General features: G+C 42.9%; 1 protein-coding gene and 1 long non-coding RNA gene across 5 annotated transcripts in view; both read left to right on the top strand.

Annotated features, from left to right (window-relative positions):
- The first annotated feature begins 200 nt into the window (after nucleotides 1-200).
- The window catches only part of NUP98 (nucleoporin 98 and 96 precursor), a 60,070-nt gene continuing 38,283 nt past the window's right edge, over nucleotides 201-21,987 (top strand). For 2 of the 4 annotated variants that reach the window (XM_032767110.2, XM_032767108.2), the window contains exons 1-11: nucleotides 203-355; nucleotides 8,416-8,519; nucleotides 9,401-9,502; nucleotides 9,627-9,806; nucleotides 10,875-11,014; nucleotides 12,203-12,310; nucleotides 13,090-13,267; nucleotides 15,100-15,266; nucleotides 15,482-15,625; nucleotides 17,000-17,135; nucleotides 21,776-21,868. In XM_032767110.2, the coding sequence (XP_032623001.1) occupies nucleotides 8,444-8,519; nucleotides 9,401-9,502; nucleotides 9,627-9,806; nucleotides 10,875-11,014; nucleotides 12,203-12,310; nucleotides 13,090-13,267; nucleotides 15,100-15,266; nucleotides 15,482-15,625; nucleotides 17,000-17,135; nucleotides 21,776-21,868 (1,324 nt within the window). In that variant the 5' untranslated portion in view covers nucleotides 203-355; nucleotides 8,416-8,443. Of the gene's footprint in view, nucleotides 356-8,415; nucleotides 8,520-9,400; nucleotides 9,503-9,626; nucleotides 9,807-10,874; nucleotides 11,015-12,202; nucleotides 12,311-13,089; nucleotides 13,268-15,099; nucleotides 15,267-15,481; nucleotides 15,626-16,999; nucleotides 17,136-21,775; nucleotides 21,869-21,987 lie in introns of all 4 variants that reach the window. The other 2 variants (XM_032767109.2, XM_032767111.2) reach the window with 2 other exon arrangements.
- On the top strand, nucleotides 17,143-18,597 carry LOC142046138 (uncharacterized). The gene is made up of 2 exons (XR_012655074.1): nucleotides 17,143-17,241; nucleotides 17,767-18,597. It is a non-coding gene; the product is annotated as an uncharacterized LOC142046138 (long non-coding RNA).

Raw genomic sequence — 21,987 nt, 5'->3', positions numbered from 1 at the left:
AGCCGCTGGAAGAAGACGGATTCTGGTCCTTTACCCAACAGCAACCGCTCTAGTGTTGACCAATGAGAATCCGGCACTCTCGTGACGTTCGAAACCCCCTCCCGCCAATCAGCAGGAGGAGCCTGGCCAGGGGTGGGACCTGCCTCGCTTTCAAACGGCGGCAGCCAATAGACTGACGGATCGGGGGGGCGAGGCGGGCCAATGGGGCGCGCGGGGAGGCGGTGCGCGGTGGGAGGTAGGAGCGCGAGCGGAGTGTGACGCATTTCCCCCTCCGTGAGGCGAGGGCGGGCGTCGTGGCGGTGCCGCTCGGTCTCGGCGCGGTCGAGTCGCTCCCTCAGCGGAGCCCGGGTCCTCGGTAAGGAGCGGGCGGGACGGGTTCTGGGGCCGCGGGAGGGTCTCGAGCGGAGCCTGGCGCCTTCTCCTGGCTCCGGCTCGGACCAGGCCGCCGCGCCCCTGACTCGCCGGCCGAGCGCGGGACTCGGGCCTCTTCCTCCTGCCCGGCGCTGGTCTCCCGGGTGCTCTGGCGCATGGGGCGCTTCTCCCCGTAGGGGGGGCCGAGGCTGCTCCGTTCCGAGAGCGGGGAGGGGGGCTGTGTCTGCCCCAGAACGGGGTTGGGGGCTTGGCGGNCCCCTTTCTTGAAGTTTGTAACAATCTTAGTGTTCTTAAAGTCAGGTGAAATTTCTTTGCAGGTCCAGATTTAGTCAAGGAGTTGGCAAAGTTTGTGCTGTAGCATTGTTCCACCAACTTTAAAAACCTTAGTTTGGATGTCGGCTGGGGGTGTATATCTTGGGGGGAGGTTTCCTGGGGGGGTGCGGGCTTGGCGGTGTGTTCTGCAGAAGGGGCTGGGGGTGTATATCTTGGGGGGAGGTTTCCTGGGGGGGTGCGGGCCTGGCGGTGCCTTCTGCAGAAGGGGCTGGGGGTGTATCTCTTGGGGGAGGGGGTCTTCTGGGAGGATGGTAGTGGCTTTTCTCAGAAGAGGGTGGTGATGGCCTGTGTCACCAGAGTGTGGGGTGTAGTTTTGTGGGGGTGACAGTGGGCTGTCTTCTCAGTGTGGGGGGTGTATAGCTTTGGGGGGGCGGTGGGACGTCTCCTCTGAAGGCATCTGTGTTGTGCTGTGGTTATGATGAGTTTTCTAGCATGCAACGTGTGTCTGGTGACAGCAGTTTGAGTTCCACCATCCTGACTACTGAAATGGTAATGAAATGGTAGTTATAGGGCTCCTCTCTGACCTTGTTGCTGTTTTTTTTTTTTCCTCTCAAATCAATGAGGATAGTTAAGTGGATATTAAGATCTGTTTGTGGGAGTGTTTGGTTCTGGTGAGGGGACTGGTTATGCTACAATGATTGATCTAGAGATGAGTAACTGTAATTACATGTTGCCTTTGGGGATGGTCGTAATAATCTCTTAAGCCTGGATTTGCGTGGTGCTGTACAAGGTACAAAAATAAAAATTTCTAGCAAATAGTAACTTGTGGTGTAAAGCTGCAGATGGGATGCAGTGAGAGACAGAAAAGGGATGTAACATTTTCTGCACATTAGATACTCACTACTTATGAATGGCACCAGTTTTTAAATGAGAGAGAATGGTTACCTAGATAGGGTGGATCAATCCTGTGCATTTAAGAGAGGGTTTGGTTAAGTTTGTGCACCAGAGTACTTTTAGGGGTGGATGGGAGACTGTCATCTCTAGCTCATCTAGAAGGGAGCCTGGTGTAAAAATGAGGTTGGTTGTATGTTAAACCAGTTGTGGGGAAGGGAGCTAAGAGATGCCCTTAGATTAGATCAGGGGTCGGAAACCTTTCAGAAGCAGTTTGCTGAGTTTTCATTTATTCCCTTTTGTCATAAACAGATAGCTAAGGGTTAATGTCTCTTTCACCTGGAAAGGGTTAACAAACAACACCTGACCAGAGGACCAATCAGGAAACAAGATACTTTCAAATTTCAAGAGAGGGAAGCCTTTGTTTGTGGATTTTGGGTTTGGCTTTGTTCTTTCTGGGTCCTGGACAGGACTAGAGGTGAAACCAGGTTTCTGCAATCTCCCTGATACTATGACAACTTTAATTTAAGGTTTCATGTGCTGGTAATACACTTTAATGTTTTTTAGAAGGTCTCTGTCTATAAGTCTCTATATTATATAACTAAACTATTGTATTTTAAAATAAGCAAGGTTTTCAAAATGCTTGCTTACGAAGCTTCATTTTAAATTAAAATGTTTATCTTATGCAGCTGGCCCACTCAGCCTGCTGCTGGTCTGGGGTTCTGTTCACCTAGGCCAGCAGCGGGCTGAGCGGGGCCTGCGGCCGTTACCCCAGCTGGCAAGGATCTGGCAGCTAGAACCCCAGACCAGCAGTGGGCTGTGCAGGGCCGGCGGCTGGGACCCCTCAGCCTGCTGCTGTTCTCGGGCCCCAGCTCAGCCCACATACAGTGGGTACTTATCTTCTCCCTGGTTCTGGCCCGTTCTCTTCCTCTCTGCACTGAGCTGAGGGTGGGAGTGCAGTGAGCACAGGGCTAGAGTGAAGGAGCAGGCTGGGGGGTGGGGTGTAGGGTCTGACCAGGAGCTAGAATGAGGGAGGGGGCTCAGGGATGGAACAGGAGGTTTGAGTGTGGAGCGCTTACCTGGGCAGCTCCCATTTGGTGCAAGGGGTGCAGGTGGGAATGTGGGGGCGGGGGTGCAGGAGCTCCTATTTGGTGCTCAGGGTGGGGATGTGGGGAGTGCATGGGGTGTGGGGGGGCTGGATATGTGTGGGGGTGCCAGGGTTGGGGTCATGAGGGGGTGAAAGAGTCAAGCAGAGGGCTGGGTGTGTGTGTGGGGGGCTCAGGGCAGGGACCTGGTGTGTGTGTGTGGGGGTCAGGGCTGTGGGCTGGGGTCATGGGGTGCTCACGGCAGGGGTCTGGAGGGGATATACCCCTATTCCTTCCCCCTTCCCTAAGGCCCTGCCGCTGCTGCTTCTCAGGTAGCACGCTGACTCCACTCCTCCCACAGCCCCTCCCTCACAAGGGCCATCAACTGATCCACTGGCAGGGAGGGAGGGAGGGAGGTATGGACAGACCGACACACTGCAGGAAGAGGCAAGGGAGCTGGCAGGACCAAGCTTCTGCGTCCTGCCCCCATGGGAGGGGGTGAAGAAGAGCAGGTCGGGCAGGATTTTTAATGGCACACGTACCATTTAAAAATTGGCTCGCTTGTGGTCTTTGGCACACGTGTCGTAGGTTTCTGACTGCTGGATTAGATAAACTCTAGGGTAACTGTATGTGAGGTAGGGGCAAGGGAGAATTGGAAAGGCAAGTGTATGTCAGTGGTTTACTGAAGTAAAGTGAAGTTATGTTATAGACGTGGATGCAGCACTATTGATTGTCAATGTCTGAGTGGCAGGAACTATAGTAAAAATATAAATCTCAGGTCAATGGAATGTAAGCATATTTTTATTACTATACATAGAAAATAATTTAGTGTGGGTGTACTACTAGCCTTTGGATCTAGACCTGATGGATAAGTTGAACAGGCAAAAATCTGTTAAGATTGATTGACTTCAACTAAGCTTGGAGAAATTGGTTGATAATCACTTAGGAATATGGTTGGAAGCCGCACAAGTTTTTTTTTTTTTAAAGCTGTAAAAGATGATTGGTGCAGATTGTTCTGGAGCAAAGGAATGGCTGTTACTCACTTAAATCTTGGTTTGAGAGCTCTGTCTGTGTAAGGAGAATTTTTTTGAAACACTCCACCTCTCCCCAAACATCAGTTCAGCTCCATCAGTGTTTTATTGTTAACACCCTAGTGTAGATAGGCTACTGGCTGCTGCCACACTCAAGTACTTTGACATCAAGCTACTCGAAGTAGGGCAGTTTGGGACAGTGATTAAAACAGTGGCAGGACCCAGTGAGTATCTTCTGAGTTGCTGATGCAGGAGTTAGCCATATTAAGAAAATTTTCCTAGTGGAGACACAGCCTTAGTAACCTTAATTATCATTCTTGTGTGATCATACCAAGCAATACTACTGGCACGCTAAGCTTCAGGAACAGCTGTTTCTGGAAAGTGAAGAAGCCAGAATTCTAAAAGGAAAAGTTAGGTTAAAGTTGAATTGTCATTTAGGCTGCTTAGGTGCAATGTAATCGAAGAAGGAATCTCGAACTTCAGAATTAGGAACTAAAGGTGATACAAAAATCAGTATGTACAGGAAGATATAAAAGGTTGGCCTAAATAAATAAAAATCCTTTGAAATGAAGAAAAATCCACTTTTGAAATAAATTAAGCTAAACAAGAAAAAAGACACTCTTATTCTGGAATCAGAGGGTCTACACATGGAGTTACTCTGGAATAGCTGATCTGGTTTAAATAAACACCCTGCCTTATTCCTGAATAACTTTCATTTGTAGACAAGCCCTAAGAAGCCTGTAGAAGTCAGTGATTCTTTCCGTGTCTACATTAGAGGTTGAACTTGCAGTCTGCATCAGTTTTGGATAACTTTCCCACTACTCTCCTAAAGTGTACTGGTAGCTGTCTGAAATCTAGAATGCATTGCTTCTGGGAACTCTGGGTTAGGTACCCATAAAGTGCTGCAGTTGAGACAGTTTAAAATGGCAGTAGTAGGAGTATGTAACAGTTGAATTGCTTCTGAACATGAAGTCAGCATGGCTAAAGTGGACACATTGAGCTATTTAAACTGGTACCATTATAGAATCAGAATAATAGAAATATATGATTGGAAGGGACCTCAAGAGGTCATGTAGTCCATCTGCCTGCTCTGAGGCAGGACCGAGTATGCTTAGACCATTCCTGATAGGTGTTAGTCCAGTTTGTTTCTTTAAAATGTCCAATGATGGGGATTCTACAGCCTCCCTTAGAAGCCTGTTCAGCAACTTAATTATTCTTATAGCTAGCTTTTTCTAATATCTAACCTAAATCTTCCTTTAGTGGGCATGGAAAATGATTGATAGTCCTAAAATATGTTAAGGATGGGTGTTATCAGGTCCCCCTTCTTTTCTCAAGACCAAACTTGCCCAGTTTTTAAACCTTTCCTCACTGGTCAGGTTTCTCTAAACCTTTTTTTATTGCTCTCCTTTGCGCACTCTCCAGTTTATCCATACCTTTCTTAAAATGTGGTGCCTGGAACTGGACACAGTACTCCAGCTGAGGCCTCACCAGTGTTGAATAGAGCTGGACAGTTACTTCCTGTATTCTGTTTGGGGCTGTGGGGGGTGTGTGTGCACGCATGGGAGCTTTGTGTGTGTCATGGTGGCTCTGCACAGATAGCTGTCCCAGCAGACCTTGATCGAACTTCCCCAAAAGACCACAAATGTGGTTCTGTATTGAAGGCACTTGGCCAAGTCTATTGTCAACAAAGCATGGTCCTAGCTGCCTGGATCATTGTCTACATTTGCATTAGCACATGTGTGTCTATGGCAGTATACGCGGCTCAGTGAATGGTAGGAGTTTCCAGTCCCCCTTCAGTTGACAAAGACACACACCCTCTGCGACCCTTTTTCTTGTACACTGATACAGATAAGTTATGTATTGCTCCTCTGATGTGGTTATTTACCAGCCATTACCTTGGATAGATATCTTTTGATAAAATCAACATGTACATCACCCTGTCATCCTAACCTTATCTTTAAGAGAGGCCAGTGTGTCCCTGTATCACCTTCAGGGCGTGTGTTTACACCATAACTTTTTTTCAAGGTGTTCTGGCCTGACTCTTGCTCACTGTGTTTTCTCTCAGGAAGGCTTGATGTTATTTCAAGCCTAGCCTCTTTTTTTGGTAACAGCGTCATAGCTGTGTAAGAACAGTTCAGTTCTTTAGTGTAGGTGTGGCCTTTCATCACAAGGGTGTAAAGGAGACAAGCAGAGGATAAGGAGACTAGAGAGAAGCTAATATTGCTATATGTGTCTTCATCATACAGGATAATAGGAGGAGTGGGGGAAAACATGTCATCTGCAAAGAGTAACCAGGGGATAGGCAAAGGTGAGACTTTCAGAGTTTTTTTTGAAAATGTTAGGGAACAACTTAAGAACTTGGCTGGCAATAAATTGCTGTGAATGGGTGTTCCTCATGGGAGAACTTTGGAGAAACTAAAGAAGAAAAAATTGTTGAGCTGCTAACAGCTGATCATTAAATTATACCATACATTTGGCACTCTATCAACATGCTGACTGTGAATTGTTCTTTAGAAGACACCTGAGGTAATAGGCATCTTTGAGGTGTGCCTTCACTAGGAAACATAAGAGACAAGGTAGGTGAAGTAATATCTTTTATTGGACCAACTTTAGTTGGAGTGAGAAACAAGCTTTTTAGCTTACACAGAACTCTTCTTCAAATCAAGCTTTGTGTAAGCTCAAAAGCTTGTGTGTCTCACTAACAGAAGTTGGTCCAGTAAAAGATATATTGCCTCAGTCACCTTGTCTCTCTTGATATCCTGGGACCAGCATGGATACAGTAACTTTGCATACAGACCTGGAAAGATTAACAGCCTTCTGCACCATTGTGCACTTTGTTACCAGTCTTGTCTGTGCTACTACTTCCAGGGCATAGGCATTTTTTAATGACAGTGGAAAAAACGCCTGCACCCTGTCTATGCAGCAGTCTCTCCAGTTGGTAGCACTGGTGCAGAAAAATTTTGTAACTTTCTTATTGTGGACAAGGACCTTGGCTGGTGAATCTGCCATGTCCTTTTTAATCAAAAGGTTAAGTTTATGCCTAAAATAATCTGCTAAATGTTACCTTGGTACTTGGGGTGCAGTGGCATTGGAGTAGCATTTCCTAGCATGTCAGTAAATAAAATACTAGGGATGACAAGGAAAAATCAGGCCTGTACCTGTTAGTCTTTAAAGAACCGCTATGGTTATAGTTCTGTTAGGCTTTCCAAAGGCAATTTCCATAGTTCTTCAAAAGTAGTTAAGGAAATTCTGTAACAATGGGGTGAGTAGTAAATTCCAAAAGGTATCACAAAAGGATGTCTTTCATGAACATAATGTCTGTACAGTGCTTTTTTGTTTCCTGTGTCTTGTTTGAGGTAGTCAACAAATAGAATGTTTGGAGTAAAAATAGAGAGAGAGAGTCAGTTCTCATTATAGAAAGCTTTTTTATCAGTACGTTCAGTATGCCCACTTCAGTCAAGTTATATATGTTACCACAAAGAAGTATATTTGAATGTTGCTAGTTCTGGACCTTGCACCTGGGGAAATGGGGTGGAGCAAAACAGATGGTGTTCAAAATGTTAGATGAAGTCTTGGTGGAAATAGATTGGATGCCAGAATTCAGGTGAAGTTGTCAGAAGAGGTGGAAAAAATATGGCTTACTCCTTGGTTATCATGGTGTACAGAACATTTTTAAAAAAACCTACAGAAAACTTAGCAGACATCTACTAATCTTAAGTAAGAGATATGAGTGGGACCAAGCATCACCATCGAAGTCCAAGGACAGCAATGTCCTGGTAAAGTTCTGCCCCCTGCTGTCCTCAGATGCTAGGAAGGTGGGGATGGGGGTACTTCTGGAATTTCTACCATAGTGCTTGGAGGGCTTTGGTTGCTTTGTATCAGCTTTTAGCTAGTAAGGGTCTGAAATGTGAACATCCTCTTCATTCTCCTTTCAGGCAGTTGTGGGGAGAAGTCCGTCCTCATTCCCAAAGTCTCCTGGAAGCTCTAAGGAGAGTGATCTTAGCCGCCTTTTTTTTTTTGGCGGGGGAAGGAGGAGGAAGGTTCCTCCTACCTTGTGAATAATTACAGTGCCTGCCTCTCATGATTTGCTCAAGAGTCTGAAATTGTCATGATTTTATAGTTACTGCTGCCCCTAGCGATCTAAATAGCACCAGCGAAACTGCCTAGGGTGTCATTAATTCACTGTTTTGTAAAGCTGTGAACAGCAACTGAGGCACTAGAGATTTTTGTCTTTGGACCAAGGAGAATGTTGTATTAACTATGCTTGTTTCACATGTAGAGGGGTCTTAGTAACCATAATTAGACTAAAACTCTTTTGATGAAAGCTTAAGTTCTACATAAACTGATATTTTAGACTCATGAATGGAGCTACTTGTCTCATTGCAGGTTGCAAGTATAGTGGACAGGAGCAGGGTCTATAAAAGTTTTAAGTGGAACTTTGTATTGGTCTTGCATGACAATCTGGTAACATAATCCAATTAGCTTTTTCACTGACTTTTCAAAGACTGAAAGTTCCCATGTTGATACTCAGGTTATGTTAGCTTTCTCTGATTCCTGCCTCTTAATTGAGTTTCTGATTGTCCTGAAGAATTATTCGTGCATGAGGGTAATGCAGGATTTCATCTTGGGTTGATGTATTTTGCGACTTAGGTACTCAAGTGTTCAGAACTTTAGTGCCACTGACTGTGGATGTAAAGAAGCTGAAAAGTTATTTCTCAAAACTGGGTTTATATGTATCACTGAATTATCTGATTTCTTTCCAGGTTTATGAAAACCTGATACATCTTGAAAATGTTTAACAAATCATTTGGAACTCCGTTTGGAGGCAGTGCTGGTGGCTTTGGGACTACGTCAACATTTGGACAAAGTAAGTAATAGAGCTACCATTCATTTTTTCATAAAGAAAAACTACTGGTAGTGGAAATAGTAGTTGGAAGTAATCTGCAAATTGGAACTGTAAACTACAGATAGAGAGAAATGAATGGGGGTAGGAATTAGTTGGACATGATAGAATTTTGTATTCTTTAACTGACTCATTATACTGAACTGGATTCAAAAGTTGGTTTTCATAAACTGGCAAACAAATTAAGTGGATGATATAATACTTCTGTAATTCCATGTGTACTCAACAAAGTGATCACTGGGTAGCTATAGTAGTGATCCTAATTTTGGGGTAAGTCCAGTCTTCGAAGGCAGTTCCTTCATGCTGGGGTTGAGGTGCATTAGAAAGACAGTAAAGGAGAAGGGCACACTGCTGCCTGTGGTGAAGAAACTTTAGAATTTGCTGAGCCTATCAACCAGGATGCAAAATAGTGCTATTATAAACAGGACATGCTTATCCCTTATGGATTTCTGATGTTCTTGTACTGGCTTGATGGCTGATAAAATGCCTTGCAGTCTTTCTAAATTTGCATTAATAAGTTTTATGTCTTGCTGCCTGTCAAGTTTAGCTATTCATTTAAGGAGTGAAATTAATGCCAAATGTTAAAGTAAACAATGGAAATCTTGGCATTTCAGTATGAAACAGGAATCTTTGTATTCCAATATAGATGACTGACACTAAACACTCTTGTAGTACTTCATTTTTTCCAGAGTGCTGTAAAAATGTTAAATTGCATCACTCAAGTGGAAAACCGAGACTGTGACTTGTTCATAGCCCTGGAACAAGTAACTAGGGAAAGCGAGGAGTACGTGGTTTCTGTGTGTATGTGCCCTTCTCATTATACAAGTTCTGTTGTTGTTGTGTAGATGCAGGCTTTGGTGCTACCGGTGGAGGAGCATTTGGAACATCAGCCTTCGGGTCAAACAATAACACAGGAAGCCTCTTTGGGAACACACAGACTAAACCAGGTATGGCTAAAATTGCTGTATAATTGAGTCCTCAGTAACCAGAATTAATCACTGTAACTTATTCACATGGTGTTGCTGAAAATAGGTGTTTTAACTTTAATCCTGTTGTGTATTCTGGTTTCAGGAGGATTGTTTGGTTCAAGTACTTTTAGCCAACCAGCCACCTCCTCCACAAGCACTGGCTTTGGGTTTGGAACATCAACTGGAACTTCCAACAGCTTGTTTGGGACTGCCAGCACTGGTGGAGGTCTCTTTTCTTCCCAGAATAATGCCTTTGCTCAGAATAAACCGGCTGGGTTTGGAAGTGAGTAGAAACTACTGCATGTTTTCCAGCTCTGGTTTCTTGCTTTAAGTAAACATTGAAGGACAATGGTTAAACTAGCATGAAACACATGGTTGAACAAATGGTGCAGATTCATTATGACAACTGTGCCTTCACTACCTTTTCCCTGAAGTTTTGCCAACAATAGCATTTACTGAGATCCACGGTACTCATAGGTGAACTGCTCTGCTGTTTATATAATATCTGTAGCTAGGACTCTGGGACATGGATCTCAAATACATTGGCTGATATTACTGTTTCCAGCTTGTCCAGTTACAAGACTCGATCTTCCTATTGGATTCGTTTCATTTTAGTTTTTAATCCCTGCAACAGTGTTCTTTCTAGTACAGGAATAAAATCACTATTCAGTCCTCTGGCACTAGCATGTTAGAAGCCCTTTTTATGAAATGTGCTGTAAAGGAAGACTTTTGCTTTACAAGACAGCCCCTGCAGTTGCTGCCACAAACTCTTCTGAGCCAGAGGAGTTACTCCTCGCCCCTGCTTCCCCAAGGGACCAAGCTAATTCCTGAACTGCACGAGAGTCACTTCCATTGCCTCTTGAATTAACTTAAGGCAGCTGTATCACGGTCTCCCACAAATACGCATTCTGTTTGACAGACAATATAGTCTCTTCCCCAAAGAGGTTAACCTAAGTTAGGATCTAATGTGAAGAAATAGCAGCACAATAATGGTTAGAGGGGGTGCAATCTAAATAGCTAGACAAGGTCATATGGCTGACTTGGGCTGTTTTTACATCTTTAACAACTGTTGATCTGTTGGTTATATACATGACTGTCTCATGAAATCTATCCCAAGTTTGTCCTCAGCCAATGAAGTTGAGCTATCTCAAAGACATCTAAGTGGTATATGAAAGGAGGAGACAGAAGAAAAGACTTTAAAATGCATGGTTCTGAAACTTAACTCTGTGTCTCAAATCTCAGTAATCTAGTGTGGTTTGAATAAAATAATTGGGTTGTGGTTCTTAAAAAACACACTTGGAAATTCTCGAATAACTTTCATTTTAATATGGATTCTTTTTCTTATTTACAGACTTTGGAACAAGTACCAGCAGTGGAGGTCTCTTTGGAACCACTAACACTGCCTCCAACCCTTTTGGGGGTACATCTGGCTCTCTCTTTGGGCCAACTAGCTTTACTGCTGCTCCAACTGGGACTACCATTAAATTTAATGTAAGCACTGTTTATTTTCTTAAGGTCTAACTTCTGCTTACTGTAGGGAACTTTACATTCTGCTATTCTTTACCCATGGAATAAAATAACTGATTCATAGGCAGTTGTAGAAGGCATCTGCACTTCAGTAGAACTATTGTAGTGGAGGCAGCTTGTGCAAGCAGTTGTCCGGAAATAATTCACCAGCTTGCTTTGGTATGGAAAAGTCTTGAATTATTGTATGGGCAACATAGATTAACTTCTCATCTAGATTTGTTAGAGCTGCATAGACCTAGAGCTTGTCTGAATTCTTGCCAAACAGACTTTATTACTAGCTGTCATTTAAAATAGAATTTTCAGAGGGCTGACAAATGTTAAAGTTCTATTGCAACTCTTTTTATAATCAAGACTAAATTCTTACTAATAGCAGTGGAGACTAAGCTTTGTTGGTATGTTAGTGGTATGTTGTCCACTTTGGAGTCAGTGCAGCTCTAGAAAGATTGATTGAAACACCAAGAATCTTTCTAGATTACTCTTTAGGATGAGGCCCCTTTAAGAGGTGTCTGGAATAAATGAACCTGAAGATTCTGTGGCAGTTGAGAAGTGAATGATGGTCCGAAAGAGGAGAAACTGCAAAAATGGGGTAATAGTGAAAGATTTCAACCTCTGTCTGCCCTGGAGGGCAGCTGAGGATGTGGCGCATCCTGCCAGACACTCCTGTGACTGACCTTTACAAACTTAAAGAGGGCTGAGAGTGCACACAACGGGTACTGCAGCATCCTAATAGAAATGGAGACTCTTTTTACTGAAACCATCTCTCAGGAAATGATGAACTTCAACGGAATGGACAGAATAGTGAAAAGAAACTTAAGCATATGTGATCCTCCCTAGGATAGGGGGAGAGGTTGTTGGGGCTAACTCTCAAAGGGTTTAGAGAACTATATCAGAAGTCTGGGGACATGTTGCCTTTAAGAATTACAAACTAAAAAGGCAAATTGTGCTGAGTTCTGAGAATTATTGGGTGGAATTTACTGTGCTGATTGCTGTTGAAGGCCACTGCTGCACATAGCACAGTGCTGCACTATTCCAGTGCCTGTACTAAATGTAGGCTTTGTATTTAGGCAGTATATATCTGGACAGTAGACATTTACACTTATAAAAACATAGGTGGACATGAAACAAATTGCATATCTAACTCTTTTCTTGCAGCCACCAACCGGCACAGATACTATGGTAAAATCTGGAGTTAGCACTAACATCAGCACTAAGCACCAGTGTATTACTGCTATGAAGGAGTATGAAAGCAAATCCCTAGAGGTCAGTCAAATCAAAGATTTAAACTCTTTTGCTACCTCCCTCACTAAGCTTTGGTCTTATGACTTATATGATACCAGAGCATCCTGACATTAAAATATTTAATTTTCAGTGCCTGCATTATTTTAATGATGTTCTTTGAAGGCTGTTCAATTTCTAAAGTGATATACCTGTGGCAGGCTGACTTGTCGTCCAGTAGAGCAATTTGCTTTTCATTTGCCTCATCTGGGCTTTTAAATGCTTAACATGGCATTCTCTACAGATCTGAAAGTAGCTCTGACTATCTTGGGATGAAAGGGAGAAACATACTGTAAAGAACAATTCTTCATTGTAGAGAGAATGAGAGGATGATTAGCATTTAGGGGCTGTGGAGCTCTCTAGTATTCTCTTTGGGGTCTTCGCTGTGAAAGCTCTTCACTTGAAAGGCAAATCGTTTGTAAAACTTCAACAAGTCACCTAATCAGAAGGCCCTGTTAACTTTACAAGGTGGGGTCATTGTTTGTTTGAAATAGCTTAACATGAACTAGTGGGTGTACTTAAGGAAACCTACTGTCAGAACTGGAATTAACTTAAGCATTGAATATTATTGAAACCTGTAACATCTCTAAAGTGGTAATAAACTTTGAATGTTCCCTCTGTACATGTTGGAGTTTTTTTTGAGAGGGCGGTGGGTGTCCAATTCCTGAGCTTAGTGCATCTAAGAGCTACAACGCAATTGCTCAAACTTGGTTTGTCCAACATGGAATGACTGTGTAAAGAAAACTAGTGTGTTTTTTGGTTAGGAACTTCGTTTGGAAGATTACCAGGCAAACAGGAAAGGGCCCTCAAATCCAGCGGTTGCGGCGGCGGGGTTATTTGGATCCTCCACAGCTACATCCAGTGCAGCTACTGGACTGTTTGGCTCCTCCACCACTAATGCAGGTTTTTCATACGGACAGAATAAAACAGCTTTTGGAACCAGTAAGTGTTGACATACCTGTTAGCTTTACTGTCACCATAGACCTTGGTATGTAGGAATTCAAGGCTACTTACCTTTTCTGCACTTTACTCTTAAGGCAATTTACATTAGTAAACTCACTTTACACAACTAGATTATGACTGTTATCAAACGTTGGTTGTTAAACACTTGTGTTAAACCTTGCATCAGTTCATGCACCAGTGTAATGTCTTTCGACAGATATTGAGAGGGGATCTGATGTTACAAAAAGCTTACAGTCCTTGTGTGCTATTAACAAAAAAATCACTGATAAATAGAACTCATTCATGATATTGGTAGTGAAATCAATCAAACACATAGGAGTGAAGTCTAGCCCAGTTCTGCCAACTAAATCAGGACAAAACCCCCAATAGAAAATGTACTTAATGCTTGTAGGAACTTGCTTCCTTCATTAGAGCAAAATCAGGATAACTCTACTTCATTAGATGAAAAAACCCTAGCCTCCTGCTGCTCTCTTAGCACAAGCAGCATGTATGTACCTCCATTGCAGGGGTCTCTTGACCAAAGAAAATAACTGAAAACCAAGCAAATGTAATTCACTTTTGTGATGCCACTTCCATGATTTAATTTGCCCTATGGAGTAAACAATCTTGTTAAAAAATCAGTGCTAGCGCAAAACTGAAATGTGGTGATGGGAAGAACAGCTGAAAGATAGATTAGTTTGGTAACTAAGTTGGAATACAGAACTTCTGCTAACATTTCCCTACATTCAGGTTTGCAATATTAGGGCAGACTTGTATAACTATAAAATCAGTGACCATAAACTCAAGATGGAAATTACTGCGAACCATTGTATAAACAGCAGTGTATGCCTACCCCATCAAAGAGTAAGATCTTGCTTGGGCACATTTTAAGGTTCTTGTGGATTGGGTTAAGTCAGCCATCCTAGAGTGTGGGTTTCGTACACAGTTCAAAACCTCGCATGAGATTGGCCATAGGTTATTTTCTCTGTGGCCATGATGTCCTATGACGGGTTGGTCCAGAGGATCATGTCAGGAAACGTGGGGTTATGAGCACAAGAGACAAACTTTTATGAGAGCTGGAGCTAGACTAGAAATTATTGAAGAGATAACAATGACCGTGAACTTTATCACTTTCCAAACAAAGTGCAAAACTCATTTCTTTGGATGTGGCTTGATAAGTTTGTGTTTGTGTATACTTTCAGCATTTCCTGTCAGTCACACTCAAGCAGAATTAGTCAAGTTGTTTCTCCTAGAGGCTGAAAAAGAATAAAAAATTAATATTTGGGAGGAATTTAGACAGTCCTAGGTATTGGCCGCTGTAGAATTTGCTAGATAATAGTAGACTTTGAACTTTGATGTTGGGTGCCATCTGTTAAAATTGTTCCTTTTGCTAACCTTTTTTGGTTGCCTTCCCTCCCCTGATGCATCAGGTTAGTCGGATGTTGACACCACGGTCCAATTGGTACAATACAGGTCCAGCTAACCATGTAAAACGTGTCATTGGTCAGTCAGCTCTATGAGAGAATATGTATATCACTTGTAAGCTGTCACTGTGGAACAAATCCCAGTATTTGTTTAATACTAGCACTGATGATCACAGGCAGGTTAAACAAAAAAAACACGTCTGACAGGTTACATGAACCATTAACTTCTTTTAAAATTTGGGATACAGTATTCATGATTTTCCACATGACACTGTTACTTGATTTTTGAATTCAACCATCTATTATAGATTACTGGTTTGTGCATTTATCTCACTCGACTCCAATGCATCAATTTGACTCCGGGCTCTAAGTCTGTAATCTGTACTCTCACTTCCTTGCCAATCATAGGTACGACTGGCTTTGGAACAGGAACAGCAGGGAGCCTTTTTGGTCAGCAGCCTCAACAGACTACCAGTCTGTTCAGCAAACCATTTGGCCAGGCCACCACAACACAGAACACTGGCTTTTCTTTTGGGAACACCAGCACTCTTGGACAACCAAATACAAACACGATGGTAAGAGAGTGAGAGCTAGTTGTATTTAAATTCTTCTGTAATATAGGTTCGTGAAAATATATTCCATTCTGCATCAAAGGGTTTATCATGGATTCTGATTATTAACTCTGATCTTCAGAGCTACTTATCTTTGCAATAGTCCAACAGAAGTGCTATAACTGTTCTTTGGTGGGGTTAGATGCTGGTCCTTTTTCAAACAAGATTTATGTTTGCAGGGTTTATTTGGGGCAACCCAAGCCTCGCCATCTGGAGGCCTTTTTGGCACAGCTGCCAACACAAATGCTGCCACTGGATTTGGAACGGGAACGGGAACTGGTCTCTTTGGGCAAGCCAACACAGGATTTGGTGTTGGCGGTTCGGTATGTCTGTACCTTAGTAATGAAATTGACTAAGGATGTAAAAACGTTGTTATTTTTAGAGGCCTGCAGCAGGTTTCTGTGGATCAATGTGCCCCTACAAAGTAGTGTGATCTGAACTGTCAGGGTATTTCTAGTGATTTCAGAAAACCACATTGCTTTTATAATTTCACTATAATCCCAGGGAACTAGAGCCTTAACTGTTTTATACTAAGGGTATAATATAAAATATATAGAATGAACACAGGTCCCATGGAGGTGCTGAGAATATGTTATAGGAACTGACAGGCAAATGGCTAGTACTGTCTAGAGATGCTCAAGATGTTGGAGTATAGTGTCAAAAGCACAAACAACAAAAGTGCCTGAGTAATTGACCTATAAAATGATTGGTATTGAGTGTACACTTAGAGCATGTCTTCTCTACTGGGGAGATCCATGCTGCTGCAATTGATGCAGCGGGTGTTGATTTAGCAGGTCTTCACTAGACCTGCTAAATCAATGGTAGAGCGCTCTCCAGTCGACTCTGGTACTCCAGCTCCCCGAGAAGAGTAAGGTAAGTCGACCGGAGAGCATCTCTCATCGACACGGTGCAGTGAAGTCAGCCTAAGCTTCGTCAACTCCAGCTACGTTATTCACATAGCTGGAGTAGCGTAAATTAGGTTGATTTACCCTGGTAGTGAAGACACGCCCTTAGACATGACTAGAGTTGTTAGCAGAGCCAAACCACTTCACGTCTGAGTATCTTTGTACTACATATGACACAAGGAATAAAAACCCTATACATATGTGAAAAAACTACTCTTATAAAATATCCTTAACTTCTAATATCACTAGTTCACATATGAATTTAATTTTACATACTTTAATATATCAGTAATGAACTTTGCTCTAGCATTTACATGCTAACACTTGACTTCAGGCCCTTGGGTTGCTAAATGAACCAAACTGTAGCAGGAGTAATAAGGAATCTTGAGTGCCTTAGCTCTGCGCTTCTTCAGAGCGTTTGTAGGTGCTCATAGTACTGTGGTGGGCACATTATTTAAAATAAAAACTACTTCAGCAGAATTTGGCGTTCTGTTAGTGAGTTAGATATCGAACACATTGCTGGCTTTTTTCTAATAGACTTGTTAAATTAATTCAGCAATAGAATTCTTTTAATTCCATCTCACTGTAGCTGTTTCACTGTTTTCCTGACAGCCAGCTAAACCGGTGCCCAAGTTTTGTGCACAGTAGATAATGCGCCTCTGCTAATTTTGGATCAGGAGATTATTTCCTTGGCAGCCTTAAATCTACCTTGTGCATAGGTGCGTTACAACAGAATTTCATAATAAGTGTAACATGGATGTCAGTTTTAAAAGCATGTTGCTCTCCTTTCAGACCCTGTTTGGTAAGCCTGCTGGATTTGGAACCACCACGACCAGTGCTCCTTCGTTTGGTACAACTACTGGCAGCGGGCTCTTTGGTAACAAACCAACCCTGACTTTAGGAACCAATACAAATACTTCCAATTTTGGTACATATAAGAAAGTGAGATTCAGTCTCTTACAGTTACACTGAATATACCACACACCAGGCTACTGAATCTTATACTAAATGATTGTGAATCTTAAAATGATCAGGTAAGCTGTGCTTGATGCATATTGCTGAAGGGGAAAGCTTGAAGTCTTGGACATTGACTTGTTCCTCTTCTGCTTGTAAACTGATTTTGCATTCTATTTGTATAGGAGTTTCAGGTTCAGTATGCTACTGTCTTCTTGCAGACTTTGTAGACAGGACTCTCTCTGAACCAGATAAGAGGTAGATAGTTGAGTTTTTAAAACATGCACCGTTACTTAATAGCAGATACCAAGTGGTGCATGTTATATGGTTTGAATTAAAACTTGTAGGTGTGAATGGGAATACAATATACAAATTCTGCAAGAGGTTGTAAGGGTCAGGATAGAACTTATTTCTTATTGCAGTTTCTAACTACTACATTTATAGCTGAACTAGTAACTTGTTAAAAACTGGACATTTCATTAATGTTGGCTCCAAAAGTAGGTGAAGTTGAGTGAATAAGAGGGTTATTGTGTAAGATACCAAGTCAGTGATGTCGTTCTCTTTTTAATAAGTCCCATGAAATCTGTTATCTTTTGGTTTTACAGAGCTGAGACCAAAGAAGCTTCATGCTAAAATTGAGAGAAATAGTGGCTTTAGAACTACTGAAATGCTGATTTATGTTGACATAAAATCAAAGTGTGAAATGTAATCCTCTCCCAAAAGACAGATTCAGGCATCTGTCAAATGAGCTTTGACTGGACAGTCCAGCAGGCATGGGATGGATTTGTGCTGGTCAGGCTTAAGGGGAGGGATCTTTGTTTTGAGAAAAGGTCAATTTTGAGTTCTGTGTTCCAGGTTTTGTAGAAGAGTAATTGTCTATCATTCTGTTTCTGGGCTGCTAATAATCTTGGTGTTGAAGTATATACTTTCAGTAGCAAACAATATTGGCTATAGCAAGCTTCATTCTTAACTAATTTGTTATACTTGCATTGATGCAACTTGCAAGAGGATGGTAGTTTGGTATTGTATTTCTGCTGTTAGTGCTGTTACTCTGACTCTGCCCTTGCGTGGACTAACCATCACCTTTTTAATTGGATGGCTTCACAATCTTCAGTTTAACCACTAATCTGCCTGTTAGATTTGGATTGCATTTGATTTAAATTAAAGAAATGGAATTGAACTGTGCACTCCTATGTACTTGAGTTGTGAACTGGTTTCTCAGAAAGAATCAGAGGGGTGTGTGTGTGGTATAAACAGCGTAAAATGGGACTTGTTTTGTCCAGTGGGGTTGAAGAAACTTTTTAAAACATCTTGTTCTGCTACCACATCTAGATCCTTTCTGGTTTTCAGTAAAATCTGAAATCTTGATATCTGTAATTGAAACCTATCTTGGAAGGCAATACTGTTCTGTAAAAAGTGTTTTTAATTGAGCTTGAGTGGTGAACCTTTATTATATTACTGTTAAAATCCTTTGCCATAGCTATCCTCTTTTGAGGAAATTTCAAGTGACAAATGCCAAATTGCTCACTCTAAATATATTTTCTGAAACAAGACAATATAGATTTCTCAGGCCTTCCTTTAAGTTTTTTCTCATGTATTCATTTGTATTCAATATTAAATATATAGACAACAGGATCTTTTCACGGAAGTTAATTTGCAGATGCATATTCCCTATCTGATGTATGAACAATTACTGTCAGTCTTTGGGGCTGATTATCATCTTAGACTACAGGTGGAAAATAAGCAAATGGAATTACTTACAAGCTTCTATGCAGTTGCTGTTTTTAAGGGTGTGGAATTGGGGGCGTGGGATGCAGCAGCAAGGAAAATACAAACACCTATGTGCAGAACTCTAAATACTCAAATGGCTGAGTCATCAGTTGGTTTATAAATCTTAGATCTGGATTTTGTGCAGTGTTCGGGTAGTCTTCAACCATCCCATCTTTACAGAAAAGTCAACTTGTTGTGGAGCTTTTCCAGATTACCCATTAGCTTTTGGCTATTTGTCCCTATTTATTTACTCTTCAGTAAGAACTCCATTTTTTTTAATGGCTGCTTGAAGGTATTTAATTGTGAAGACATGTTCTCACTTGGGAGCACACTTGTCTTCCCACTATGTCCTAGTTTGATTCTTTGCTCAGTGATGTCTGTCTTGCTGATGGGCTGTTAAGGCTGCTTTTTCATTGGTGGTCTGTAATGATAATCCGGTCACTCTTCTCTCAGGCCAAACTTACCCTGAGACATCTAGATAGAGTCGGTCTACACTACGAGATTATTCCGATTTTACATAAACTGGTTTTGAAAAACAGATTGTACAAAGTTGAGTGCACGCGGCCACACTAAGCACATTAATTCGGCGGTGTGCGTCCATGTACCGAGGCTAGCATCGATTTCCGGAGCGTTGCACTGTGGGTAGCTATCCCGTAGCTATCCCATAGTTCCTGCAGTCTCCCCCGCCCATTGGAATTCTGGGTTGAGATCCCAATGCATGATGGTGCAAAAAAACAGTGTCGCGGGTGATTCTGGGTAAATGTCGTCACTCATTCCTTCCTCCGTGAAAGCAACGGCAGACAATCATTTCACGCCCTTTTTCCCTGGATTGCCCTGGCAGACGCCATAGCATGGCAACCATGGAGCCCGTTTTGCCTTTTGTCACTGTCACCATATGTGTACTGGATGTTGCTGACAGAGGCGGTACTGCAGTGCTACACAGCAGCATTCATTTGCCTTTGCAAGGTAGCAGAGATGGTTACCATCCCTATCTGTACCGTCTGCTGTGCCATTGTAAATTGGCGATGAGATGACGGTTATCAGTCGTTCTGTACCGTCTGCTGCTGTCATGGGTGCTCCTGGCTGGCCTAGCTGAGGTCGGCCGGGGCGCAAAGACAAAATGGGAATGACTCCCCGGGTCATTCCTCCTTTATGTTTTATCTAAAAATAGAGTCAGTCCTGCCTAGAATATGGGGCAAGTGTACTAGAGAACCAGTGTATCAGAGAACCAGAGAGCACAGCCGCTCCGTGTCAGATCCCGCAGAAATGATGAGCTGCATGCCATTCAGGGGGTGCCCCTGCAACACCCCCCGTTGCTTCCCTCCTCCCCAACCCTTCTGGGCTACATGGCAGTGTCCCCCCATTTGTGTGATGAAGTAATAAAGAATGCAGGAATAAGAAACACTGACTTTTAGTGAGATAAAATGAGAGGGAGGCAGCCTCCAGCTGCTATGATAGTCCAGGCAGGACATTAAACGGTGGGGGGAGAGGAGCCCAGCATCCAGCTGCTATGATAGTCCAGGCAGTACAGAATCTTTTCTTTAGACATGAAAGGGGGGGCTGATGGAGCTCAGCCCCCAGTTGCTATGATGAGGACGGTTACCAGCCGTTCTGTACCATCTGCCGGGGAATGACCGGGAGTCATTCCTATTTTTACCCAGGCGCCCCCGGCCGACCTCACCTGAGGCCAGCCAGGAGCACTCACGGGCTGATGATGACTGATGGATAGCAGTCATATTGTTGGTAACCGTCTGCCACCGGGGAGGGAGAGGGAGAGGATGCTGCTGTTCATTGCCGCAGCACCGCGTCTACCAGCAGCATGCAGTAGACATAGGGTGACATTGAAAAAAGTCAAGAAACGATTTTTTTCTCCCTTTTCTTTCAGGGGGGGGGGGGTAAATTGACGACATATACCCTGAACACCCGGACAATGTGTTTGACCCTACAGGCATTGGGAGCTCAGCCAAGAATGCAAATGCTTTTCGGAGACTGCTGGGGACTGTGGGATAGCTGGAGTCCTCAGTCCCCCCTCCCTCCCTCCATGAGCGTCCATTTGATTCTTTGGCTTTCCGTTTACGCTTGTCACACAGCACTGTGCTGTGGACTCTGTATCATAGCCTGGAGATTTTTTTCAAATGCTTTGGCATTTCGTCTTCTGTAACGGAGCTCTGATAGAACAGATTTGTCTCCCATACAGCGATCAGATCCAGTATCTCCCGTACGGTCCATGCTGGAGCTCTTTTTGGATTTGGGACTGCATCGCCACCCGTGCTGATCAGAGCTCCACGCTGGGCAAACAGGAAATGAAATTCAAAAGTTCACGGGGCTTTTCCTGTCTACCTGGCCAGTGCATCCGAGTTCAGATTGCTTTCCAGAGCGGTCACAATGGTGCTGTGGGATACCGCCCGGAGGCCAATACCGTCAATTTGCGGCCACACTAACCCTAATCTGATATGGTAATACTGATTTCAGCGCTACTCCTCTTGTTGGGGAGGAGTACAGAAACCGGTTTAAAGAGCCCTTTATATCGATATAAAGGGCCTCGTTGTGTGGACGGGTGCAGCATTGAATCGGTTTAATGCTGCTAAAATCGGTTTAAATGCGTAATGTAGACCAGGCATCGGAGATGCTTTTTAAAACTCTAGTGTGGCTTTAAAACACATTTTCACCATCTGAAGGCCTTAAATTCTATTTGAGCTCCAGAAACAGCATGTGACGTTTGTTAGGTGTACTAATGATGGCAAAGTTGTCCTTAGCCAAGTGATGCTTGTTTGCTTAGAATCCTTTGCAGAGGAAGTTGAATGTTACCTTAAAAGTAGTACACTAATTCTTTTGTACTCCTAGGTTTTGGTGCGAGCACTGCTGGGAATAGTATCTTTGGAAATAAGCCTGCAGCTGGAACTCTCGGCGCTGGACTTGGAACAGGATTTGGAACAGGTTTATTATTTAAAAAAAAAAAAAAGCCTCCAGGGGATGGTGTGTAACACTGCGGCATCTGTAATTGGGATTTCTTTCTAACTGTAGTAACAGTTCAGGATCTGCTGTGGCAGGTATTG

This window comes from Chelonoidis abingdonii, chromosome 1 (genome assembly GCF_003597395.2).
Source record: "Chelonoidis abingdonii isolate Lonesome George chromosome 1, CheloAbing_2.0, whole genome shotgun sequence".
Classification (NCBI taxonomy): domain Eukaryota; kingdom Metazoa; phylum Chordata; order Testudines; family Testudinidae; genus Chelonoidis; species Chelonoidis abingdonii.
Note: the sequence above shows the minus strand (reverse complement) of the source record. Positions and strands in the feature narration are given on the sequence as shown.